Source organism: Ursus maritimus, unplaced genomic scaffold, assembly GCF_017311325.1.
Source record: "Ursus maritimus isolate PB19 unplaced genomic scaffold, ASM1731132v1 scaffold_71, whole genome shotgun sequence".
NCBI lineage: Eukaryota > Metazoa > Chordata > Mammalia > Carnivora > Ursidae > Ursus > Ursus maritimus.
Window position 1 is genome coordinate 15,698 of NW_024426897.1, and position 12,560 is coordinate 28,257.

The 12,560-nt window shown below is 35.4% G+C and overlaps 1 protein-coding gene across 1 annotated transcript; it reads right to left on the reverse strand.

The window, feature by feature from the left end:
* Window positions 1-4,610: 4,610 nt before the first annotated feature.
* LOC103681131 (olfactory receptor 4K1) lies at window positions 4,611-5,546 on the reverse strand. Its single transcript, XM_008710647.1, has one exon. It carries the CDS (start codon window positions 5,544-5,546, stop codon window positions 4,611-4,613), a length of 936 nt encoding a protein of 311 aa, XP_008708869.1.
* Window positions 5,547-12,560: the final 7,014 nt, after the last annotated feature.

Here is a 12,560-nt window from a genome sequence, read left to right on the forward strand (position 1 = left end):
CTCCATAGACTTACCTGAGTGTCCCCATGATATAGTAAGTGACTTCCTCCAGAGCAAGCAGTCTGAAGAGAGCGAAGTTTTCTGTGATCAGATCTCAGAAATACCCCCATGTGGTCACTTTTACCGTATTCTGTTGGACACGCAAGTCATCTCTAACTTGGTGTGGAAGGGACAAAAGAAAAGCATGAAAGCCAGGAGGTTAAGATCGTTGAAGCTTGGCTACCACAATTGCCATATTTAATTTTGGCAGGAATGGGAGGTAATGGGTGCCTTTATGTGCTATTGCTGGGTGTGTAAATTGGTATACTTCATTTAGGGGATGATTTGATAGTGGCTAATAAGATTTAAAATCTTTGCATATATTCTATGTCCACTGCAGCAGTGTTTGCAATAACAAAAAGAAAAGGAAAAAAATATCTAAATAAGGGAGTAAATAAATTGTAGAATACTATGGAGGAGTTAAAAAGATGTGGCAAATCTATGATTGACCATAGAAAGATTTCTAAGGCACATTGTTAAGCAACAAAGAGAAAGCAAATACACTTCCATTTATATAAGAAGGAAAAAGCACATTAAAACTGATTTTATATGTTGCGTATAAATGAATGGATACAAAAATCCATGGCCGACCTCTTGAAGGGTAATGTAAAAATTTTGGCAGTTACTTCTGAAAATAGTGGGGAGTGGATGAAGCACCTTTGCTTTATAATTTTTTGTCTTATTTGAATTTTTAACAAAATGTCTTTAACAATCTAAACATTTAAACTTGGTAACATACTGACAGCTTAAGATATCCTCTTCTAGTAAAGAATATGGGCTTTAGCAATTAGACTTTATGATATTTATTTTAGCTTTCAGAGCCCCTTTCTGATTTATAAATTTCTAATTGCTGCTACAATTTTGTTGATCTCAGAGCAACTCTGTAGAAAATTAAGGGAAGAGGACAAGGTCTCAACTTCCAAGTCTTTCACTTGTGGTGTTGTAATGCATAAGAAGTGACTGTTAGATACACAGGCATTAAAATATTGCCTCCCACTTAGCCTCAGTTATATCATCTATAAAATATAGATAAAATATAACACTGCCCACCATACAATGCTACTGTGATCAAATGTGACACTGAAAGTTGTTGGCACTTAACTAGACATGCAAAAAGTGGCCACTGTTAGTTTAGATCCATTCTACATTTCTTATCAAAAATAGAGCATTGTTTTGGTCGGTATGGAGGATGTGACTGAATACATGCTAAGTGGAATGAAACTAATCATGACTGGTGTTGGTTTACTTTTATTCTCCCGCCAAGACTATTTAAGGAAGGAAAACCACCTGGATCAGAGCTATTAGCTTATGAGAGTGTATTTTCTTAGACTATAAAATCAAAACACGATCTGTTGTGTTACAGGGGGAAATAGTCTTTAAACAACTATTACATGAATACTTAAGCATCCATATCTAGACATCTGTCATTAGAGATTTAATAACAATATTTGAGGTTTCTTTTTTCTTGGGGGGATTGAGGTTTCATGTTTTATTGGTCTTGCCAACATGGCATACTATCAGACTTTTGGATCTTTGCCAATCACATAGGTAAACAAAAGAATTTTGCTATACTTACACTTGTATTTTCTTATAGGATAGTTTTACTATTTATTAATATGTTCAAAAGTCACTTTCATTACATTAATAATTAATTCCCTATTCATATACTTTGCTAATTTTTCTGCTGCCTTGTTGGGCACTTACTTACTGGCTTCAAAGAGTTCTTTGCAAATTAATGATATCACCCCTACAAATAGTACTGCTTTTCACCTAGTTTTATCTTTAACTTTGTAAGAGGCCTTTAAAACAACAACAACAAAACAAAACCTCTGTGGAAAATTATGTAGTCAGATTTAGCAGTCTTTTTTTTTTTTTAACTTTATGACTTTAGGATTTTTTCGTCAAATTTAATGTGATAGGTTGTGCCTGATCACTCAAAATCCAAGTAAATCCAATGGTGAAGAATTTGAAAGTGGAAAAATGTATCTCTGGTAGTACAAAGAACAGAGCAAGTCAAACAGCCACTCCAAAATTCTAATTTCCTTCCTCCTGCTGCTGCTGTTCTCATTCCCCCTCCTCTCCAGTTTCCTCTTGTGCTGTAGCCCCCTTCCCCCACTTGAGGACCAGAGCAGCAAAATGACTTGATTTTTCAGGAATGCTGTCAGTAACTCCCCACCCTCATTTTCACCAGCAAGGCAGAGTTAAAAGGAAAAAAATGCTATCAAAAATGTCATGACTGCATTAATGTTTATTGTGTATTTTTAAAGTTTTTGACACGGTAGAAAAATATATAACAAGTAGTCAAGTATAAAAGATCATTTGACATTGTACAAATGAACCAAAAAGTCTGAATTTCTAAGTAACCTGAAGATAGTAAGCATTATCATCATTCAAAAAGACTGTGTATCTATATCTGAAACTCCGTTTACACTAGGATTTAGCATGCAGAGTTAATTTCTATGCATATAGCCACTAACTTATGTCTTAAAATTGAAATACTGAACCCAGAATGAGGAGAGTTGCAAGCCTTCTGTTTTCTGTTAAGCAATTATTTTCTTTATTGTTAGAATACATTTAGTCTTCCTGTTACAAGGCCTTTTTCATGAAGCAAATCACAGGGAGATGTACATAAAAAAACTTTGGGCTAGCAAATGAAATACTAATAATAGATTTTGTAATATTTATTATTGGGTGTACACAAATTTTACTTTCCCTCTTCTGATTTCCAAGAAATACAAAAGGATAGATTTCAGATTTGGTCATCAAATGATTTTTGTCACTTTGTGTATTGGTATATTTTAGGTACACATGAAACTTTTAAACTTTTTCTGTGAATAATAAACAATTCATTATAACCAATTATTTCTACTTAAAAACAAGTAAACTTGGAAAACAGATATACAGACAGTCCCTGGCTTATGATGGTTTGACTTACATTTTTTTGACTTTATGAGGTTATAAAAGTCATAAGCATTCAGTAGAAACTGTACTTTGAATTTTGATCATGTCCTGGGCTAATGATATGTGGTACAGTACTGTCATATGATGCTGGGCACCCGCAGTTCCCAGTCAGCCAAATAATCATGAAGATAAACAACCAATATACTTATCACCGTTTTGTAACCATCCAGGCATTGCTACTCACTTTCAGTAGAGTATTCAGTGAATTACATGAGATTTGAATACTTTATTATAAAATAAGCTTTGTGTTAGATGATTTTGTCCAGTTGTGAGCTAATTTAAGTGTTCTAAGCACATTTAAGGTAGTCTAGGTTAATCTATGGTGTTCAGTAGGTTAGATGTATTAAATGCATTTTCAACTTATGATATTTCAACTTACAATGGGTTTGTCAGGAAGTAACCCCATTGTACTTCAGGGAAGGTCTGCATATGGTCCTGATAGCAATAAATATCTAAAAAACATTTTATAATGAGTATAAATGCATATTAAATCATCTAAAGGACAACAGGAAAATAGAGATAGGGAAGATGATAGATAACCAAATACAATTTATCATTGAACAATGCAGGTGATAGAGACACCAACCCCCTACACAGTAGAAAATCCAGGTATAATTTTTGACTCTTCCCAAATTTAACTACTAACAGCCTACTATTGATTGGAAGCCTTACTGATGACATAACCAGTAAATTAAGCACATACTGTATATGTTATATATATTATATACTGTATTCTTAAAGTAAGATCAAGAAAAGAAAATATTATTAAGAAAATCACTAGGAAGAGAAAAATACATTTACAGTATTATACTGTATTTATAAAAAAAATACACATATAAGTAGACCTATACAGTTCAAACCTCTGTTGTTTAGGCATCAACTGTATAAATAACCAAATTATAAATTACCAAAATATTCAATACAGAAAGAAAAGATATGCTAACAAATGTACATTAATGAGGTGAAAGCTATGTTGCAAGACACATTGCTTTTTACTATGTCAATATATGGAAAAATGATATTAAGAAGTTGAAGGTATCAGAAACTCAATTTGCTTATACATTTTGATTGCAGGGTATAAAAATGTCATGTGTTGGGGCGCCTGGGTGGCTCAGTTGTTAAGTGTCTGCCTTCGGCTCAGGGCGTGATCCCAGGGTTCTGGGATCGAGCCCCACATCGGGCTCCCTGATCTGCTGGGAGCCTGCTTCTTCCTCTCTCACTCCCTCTGCTTGTGTTCCCTCTCTTGCTGGCTGTCTCTCTCTGTCAAATAAATAAAAAAATGTCATGTGTTCAGTTGAAAAGAATCACAAGTTTAGTAACACGAATAGCATTTTATGTAGATTAGAATCTCTAAGTTGTTTATAAGATATTTAAAAGGATTATTAAATATTTTCAAGAGAATTTATATTTTAGAATTATAACCAATGACAAATGGGTTAAAATTATACCTAAATCATGAACTGATTTTACGCAATTCCCTTGCACTTCAGACAGAAATCCAGTTCCATAACTCAATAACCCATATCATTAGCAAAAGTAATTGGCATGGTGTTGTGATCCAGTGGAGGCTCTTCCTTCCCCTTCAGGATTATGTTCCCTCATGGTGATCCCTAGTTTTTCCAGGAGTTCACATGACGGTTTCTCAGCTTTCGCATGGCTGACTTAACATCTTCATTTCTTAGAGAGTAGATGATGGGATTCAACAGGGGCGTACAAACAGTGTAGAACACAGAAAGGAACTTATCCACAGAAAGTCTGCTAAAAGGCCATATATAGAAGTAAATGCAAGGCCCAAAGAAAAGAATCACTACTGTGACATGAGCAGTTAACGTAGAAAGTGCCTTGGATGACCTGCTGGACGACCGGTGATGAACAGTGATCAGAATGATGGTGTATGAAATAATTAAAGCCAGAAAACAGCCCAATGATATCAGGCCACTGTTAGTTAGAGTCATAATTTCCATTTCATAAGTATCCATACAAGCCAGCTCTATCACCAGGGGAAGGTCACAAAAGAAGCTGTCTACCTCATTGGGGCCACAGAATGGCAGATCCACTGTAAAAGCCAAGTGACTCACAGAATGAAGAATACCCACAGACCAGGAAATAAACACAAAAATTATACATAGTCTCCGATTCATAATTGTGCTATAGTGTAGGGGCTTGCAGATGGCTATAAATCTGTCATACGCCATAGCTACAAGCAACATCATCTCACTCCCAACAAAGCTATGAAGAAAGAATATTTGGGCCATGCAGCCCTCAAAGGAGATAGTCTTGTGTTCAACAAAGAAGTCCACAAGCATCTTGGGGGTGGCAAAATTAGATTGGCAGATATCAATGAAGGAAAGGTTACTGAGCAGGAAGTACATAGGAGAGTTCAAATGGGAGTCAGAGGAAATTGTAACAATAATCATGATGTTGCCCAGCACTGATGTCACATACACTAAAGAGAAGATGGCAAAAAAGAACAGCTGAAGTTCCCAAGACTTAGAAAGTCCCAGAAGCACAAACTCAGACACCACTGATTCATTTGTATGAGCCATGGAGCCACTCTCTTGTTACCTAAGTAAAAGAAAATCAGGAAAGATCACAATGGTGGTAATGTATCTAGTATATATGCAAAAGAAATATGATAAGATTTCAATCAGAAGTCAATTTAGTTTAATGAAATTGTGTAAGTAATCAATTGACTAACATCTGTGACTGCTGTGAAAAATAGAAGTATGGAAAAATAGGATATGATATGGATGCTTTCATAATTTGGTAGACACATGCATTAAAAAATAAAAAAAATATTAAATCCCAAAGAAGCAAATATAAGTGATACATTAATACCACAAATATTAGTAAGATGAAAGAAATTAACGCCAAAATGGTGAGGTAAGGTGTCATGGGATAGGTATTATTTAAGATAAAACATCTTAAGTTTGGAATTTGCCAGCCAAAACTGAAGGAAAAGTCTGTTTCAAGCACAGGGAATAACAGGAAGAAAGATATAAAGGTAGAAGTATGAAAGACATTTTCATAAAGCCATGAATTGAAAGGCCTGGCTGGAGGAGGGTATGCTAAGGAACAATAAAAATGAAGATGGGACTAGCAGGTCAAGAGCAAAGTGTGGATGAAGTTATTAATGCCTTGAAAGGAAGGCTAAGTAGACTAGATCAATATTCTTTAAACTGAAAACAATAAAGTGCTTGACAATGTGTTAAGAAGCTTAATGGAAGCAATTTGCCATATTATGAAAAGAAGAGGCAATGTTGATACTCTGAGGTTTCTTTAAACATCAAGAATGTTTCTTCATCCATTTAACAGTAATTTATGAGTCCACCTTCTGTCACATAATGATCAATTTTGAATGAACCACCAATGTGTTTTCAGTGTATTCTGACTCTACCTTTTGTCTCTTCCTAAACACATCTGACACACCTGGATTTATCAAAATCTGTGACACCTTTCAGAAATCATCCTTTTGGAAATATTCCATTAACTATACATGGTGCATTTTGAATGCGTAACAGATTTTCAGAAGAGTAAAGTTTAGTGTTTGAATTCCCTCCTGAGTGTTTTTTGCCATTGCACACCATATGGCCATTTGATCTCAGAAGAAAATCCTACGTAACCTCTGGTTGTTCAGGAATCATTTTTACCTTTAGTCCTGTGTACCCAACAATACACAGTAGGTATTTATTTGTCGTTATACTGATTGATTTTGTACTCTGTATTTGGCCATGATATATATAGCTAATATGATCAATATTTAAAACTTTAAAAGCAAAATTGTACAGGTAAATATAAATCAATTAAAAATGTTTAAACTGTTATAAGCTTTCATAATGGCTGTTGAAGTAACCTAAGTCCTACTCTTTCAAGGGTTTCTATCTTTGCATTTGAATTATAATATCTAATTTTAAGAAGAATGCCTAGACTTAAGTGACTGAAGAATATAAACAGATGGATAAGGCATGAACTGACCTCCATATGAATTTCTTTTGTGGGATTCTTGTCTCCAAGTGGAAGAGTTGAGCCAATGCTGGCACGTCTGATCACATATTTACAATGCAAAGGGGGAGAGAAGGAGGCAAATAGGAAAAAGATTCCTATTTCTAAGATGTAAAATCCTAAAGGACTACAGTTATTAAGTTTTAAAATGATGAGATTAAAATTTCAAAATTAAGAAGCTGCCATGAGGGATTTCTTACAGTGTTCAATTTATTGTGTAAAGCCTGCCAAATATGGTAACTTAGTGAGATAACATTAAAGAGTGAGAGGATAAAGGAAGAGGAGGAAGAGAAGGGGAAAGCATAATGGTTAAAACATGTTAGATAAAGTTAGTAGTATTTTTTTTCTTTTCTTTTTTTTAAAGATTTTATTTATTCATTCTACAGAGATAGAGACAGTCAGGGAGAGAGGGAACACAAGCAGGGGGAGTGGGAGAGGAAGAAGCAGGCTCATAGCGGAGGAGCCTGATGTGGGGCTCGATCCGTAACGCTGGGATCACGCCCTGAGCCGAAGGCAGACGCTTAACCACTGTGCCACCCAGGCGCCCCTAAAGTTAGTGGTATTAATTCAATTTTTAAAGATTATTTTATCTTTGAAAAAAAGATACTCTGAAAATAAAATTTTCTACAAATTCTGTTTAATACCTAATGAATGTTAAGGTTTGTCAGCTTTCATTTTTCAAAATATATGAAATAACTAGAAAATCCTTTCCACACTGAATTTCCTACGATTTTCTTAATCCAAGTAGAGTAAACCAGGTTCAGTGTTAGATCTCATTTTCTTTTTAATAATTAAGACAGGTACCCATTAGAAGAGATAAATAATATATGCCGCTTAGTAGTTATGTGACTGACCTTAGAAGATAATTTCCAAGGCTGTTTTCACCTCTAAAATTCTAAATGCAGGGGCAGTTATATTATGGAAACGTGAAGTTTATACAAGTCACTCAGAATTCCTTGGATTATGCACAGAACACCCAGAAGCTTCTCCATTAGTGAGTCATTCATGTTTTCATCACTAGAATACTTCAGAGATACAAATGTTTTCAGATCAGAAAATGTACTGTAAGATAATTTCCTCTTCCCAATGTAAGACCAGGTCTGATATATAGAAGTTAATGTTATATCAGTATCCATCTAAAATATCACAATAGAACTCCAAAACCATAAACATGCATATTTTTTCTTTCCATTATTTTGTCTTGTAATAGTTGATTACCTGTAAGTCTAGCAATATAAAACAATCAAGGATACCCTTGTTGTCCTACTTTGTGTAGCTACTCCTTCTTCATTCCAGGGAAATTTTGATGGTCAACAGATACTTGCTTAACAGATGGCTAAATATTCTCTGAATAGAAAGCATGAAAGAAGTAAAGAAGGGACAGATAATGGTTATAGCATACTTCCCTTTATCAGGTGGTGATCCTATTATATCAGAGCTGCCGGAAGCCAGTGTAATGGGAAATCAACAGAGAGGTGGAGAGCAGGAATTGCCTCTTTTAGGTGGAGTTTCCAGTTGGACTGAGACAACAACAGTAACTTTTCCTTTTCGATCTTCTAGTTGCTGATTTTACATCTACAAAACAGTTTGCAAATTATCTAGTCCAAACACGATGGTCAATGCATGTATAATATTTACATGTTTAATCATTTATTCCAGTCCTTCCATTCTTCCTTATTTTCTCCAAATATGGTGTCCCACATTTAGTTTCTAAGCTCCCCACTTTTGCTATGAGTCTTCATACATAAAAATATTTGTGATATGTTCTTGACTTGATGCATTTTAACTAGGTCTGCACTAAGCTGTGCAGAAGCAAGCCCCTCAGGTAGTGAGGTTCCTCTTCTGCTCCTGACTACACAAGTACAGTATCCTAAGGTAAGGCAATATAAAGCCTTCATCCTTATTCTAGGAAACAGATTTCATTGGGGAAGTGAGAAATCACTCATTGGAGATCTGATGTCACCCTGCAGTGGGAGTAATTATGTTTTACAAAATTTTCCTTCCAGGAATGGAAAAGAAAAAAATTTTTTTTACCCCAACTAGCTGGTACATAGGAAAGCAAAATATTATTAGATTTTCACTGACTTCCACTCAGCAAATACTTTTCAACCACTAACTTTGTTTTAAAATAATCCATTTTACAAATGATCACCTAGCTTCAGGGTGGTTTCCTCCAATCACAAGGAGCTCAGTACCTCCCAAGATAGTTCCATCTATTGTTAAATTGCACAACTGATTCTACTAGCATCAGTAGTTTAGTAGAACAAGTGTATTCTCGCTTCAGCTTGATGGGTTTTCAAATACTTGAAGGTGCTCTCATTTCTTTTCCATGAAAAATCTTTTCTCTTGAAATGTATGTCAACAGTCCTTCCAACTGCGTTTTACATAGGAAGTTTCTATATTTCCAAAGGCGGTGATGTAGATGTGAGTTTCAAATGGTCATCTTTAAAGAAGGAAATTGAAAATAAGTTTCCCTATATATGCTCTGTGTGTGTGTGTGTATGTGTGTGAGTGTGTGTGTATACTCTAGTAAAATGTTCACATACTTAGCGATGCATGAACAGTGATATTGCAGCATTGATTGAAAGAGATAGCTAATACTGGAAAAACACCTACATATCTATGAATTTGAGAGTGAAGCAATATAATTTTTTAACATGGAATATATTCAATGATTAAAATTATTTTTGTATATGAATTTATGTGTCAAATTATAAAACATGTCAGGAGAAAGTAATTGGAGATTGATAAAATTATTATGTGCATATTTTTAGAAACAAAAAAATATGGACAAACTTATGAAAAAAAGTTTTAGAATATCCTGGTGAGTAATACAAATTCTAAACTGAAATGAACACAAAAGGAACAGGGTGAAGATCTGTATAAAAGGGACTTAAAATGAATCTGTAAATATTTTTAAAGGTTTAAGCTACGGCCAAATATACTGTAGACATAATAGTAAGTTTAGGAAATATTATTTTAAAATTTTACTTCCTGTGTTTTTACATCTTGAATAATTAGCAAAAGTGTGATCTTCAATAAAGTTGGAAAAATACATTTAATGAGCAAAACTTTATTTATTTTTATTTATTTATTAGTGGGCTCCATGCCCAAAGTGGGGCTTGAACTCATGACCTCGAGATCAAGAGTTAGATGCTGTACTGACCGAGCAAACCAGATGCCCCTAATGAGCAACACTTTATAAAATTACAAAGAAAATACAATGAAGGATGGTTTCCATTCACAATAGAAGCAAAAGATAAAATATAAAGTATCTGGAAAAAGTTAATCATAAATTTTAAAACAGTGAAATATGAAAGGAATAATAAATATAGGGAGGTACGTTTCTTTTATTGATTAGAAAGACTCAGTTTTGCCAAAAATTTAATGTCTCTAAATCTAAATATAATTTAAATATAATGTAAATTCTTTCAGAAAATATTTATTTTTGGACCTGGGTGACTCAGTCAGTTATGTGTCTGCCTTGGGCTCAGGTCATGATCTCAGGGTGCTGGGATCAAGTCTCGCATTGGGCTCCTTGCTCAGCAGGGAGCCTGCTTCTCTCTCTGCCTGCCACTCCCCATGCTTGTGCTCTTTCTCCCTCTCTGTCTCTCTGACCAATAAATAAATAAAATCTTTAAAAAAAGAGAAAATAGAAAATACTTATTTTTAAGATAAGAAGCTGACAAAAATACTGTCCTAGGATAATGGAGAGAGACTGCAGGTAGAGAAGGAAAACCCATATCTGGAGTAGGAGTTGATCCCAATAAGGACAAATCACTACCCGCACATGGAAGAAGGGGTGTGATACAATTCACTTGCCATTGAATGGATGTGGTCTCACTGGGGAATGTCGTCATATCAGGTTTTCTGGTTTAGTCCCTTCTGCTGATCACCTGTTCAGGAGCAGTAGCAGCGCTTAGACTAACCTTAATAAAAGGAATTCCATGGCTTTGGTCTCAGTTGGACACTGATGTGAGATATAAAAATGTACACACTTTGTGCCCACTCTCATAGATCTATTCTCATTTTTCTCTGCCACATATTCTAATTTTGATCTTTCAAGGCCCCTACCAAACCAGCAAAACTATTTTCCACGGTCCAGGAATTCATATTTATTTTTACATAGGACCAATTTTACATCCCCAATTTGGTAATTGAGTGAAATATTTACAGCTCTTCCCAGCAACAGAATTTTCCCTCAGCAGTTTCCGTTAGAGTCATCTGAGTGGGCAAGAATGCAGCAGTTGTCCATTTTTTGGCTTGTGTCAAGACAGAATCAAATCATTTACAGAAACCCTTCTTTGAGCCCATAAAATTGATCTGAAGTAAAGGTATTAATGCAACAGAAGTAGGAAGTACAGAGTTCTGGACTACTTAAGGGTGCTGATTACTTGTGCTTTTATACGAGCTTCAGCCTGACCCCAGAGGCACCAGTTGCAGTACGTGAGGGCTTAGTGCTGTGACAGTTAGAAATTGTGACTTGTTGGTACTTGGTTCATGATGAGTGGTGCTAGGCACATAGTCACTAGAAAAGTCAGTCTCTGGTAGGGCCCTGCAGCTTCCTAGGATTCACTTTTCAACCAGTGTGTTGTTCTCTGCTGCAGGATGCAGGGCTTCTTTTCTAGGATCCTAGGAGTTAGCATTGTCCTTCTTCTGTGATTTGGCCAAAGAATCTACACAGTGTTCTTATTTATCATCCCTACCTCTATGTCACTGGTTTTCCTGGTTTGTATAGCCTGAGTAGCAAGGACAGCTTGCACTCAAGACTGGACTTAGTACAAAAGATTCATTGGAAAGTGGAAATCCTGTGTGACTCAACCTAAAATTGCATCAAAGACATGTATGGGAATTCAGTGAGCCTGTAAGCACTGTGTCTCTTTCTTAATGGTAAGGAGTACAAAACAGAATTACATGTCTTGTATGTTATGAGGGGATTAGGTATCATGCCCCAGAGTATTCAGACCCTTAAAACCTGAATGATTTGGCAGATCCCTGAAATGTTAGGGATTATCTCTTATCCTCTTTTATGTCATTGCTACTCAAAGGTCCAATCACTATGTGCTTTCAATGTAGTGGACTAGTATGATGATGTATATAGATTACCAGGACCATTAAGTTTCCTGAGGACTACACTGTGACAGAGTAGGAGAGCCAGGATAGAAGTGAGTCAACTGCAGATGTTTTGAGGGTGAGGGAGTGACTGATGTGGTTTTTATTTTCCTTAATTTTGAAAACTCTATCACAAGATAATAGTTGAGAGGTTTTCTTCGTTGGCATTTCCGTTGCTTTGTGACATCCTTCATGTATTTGGTCTCGATATAGTTTGGAATTTCAAGATACCGTTACAGCATATTATATGGCAAGGTTCTTCTCCAAAGGAAAGTATTTATGATGAAATATAGTTTTGTCAAAAAAAAAAAAGTAAAAATACCTGTGGTGAACTACTGGATCTTGACTCTGCTGTCGGATTCTTCTCTCCCTTTTCAGTCTTCTAAAGACCATCATGATGTGCCTTGTAGTGACTTAATGTGTTTCTCCCAGGGGCTTCTGTTATT

Coding starts and splice junctions, on each gene's coding strand:
- LOC103681131 (XM_008710647.1), bottom strand. CDS start 5,546: ATGGCTCATACAAATGAATCAGTGGTGTCTGAGTTTGTGCTTCTGGGA.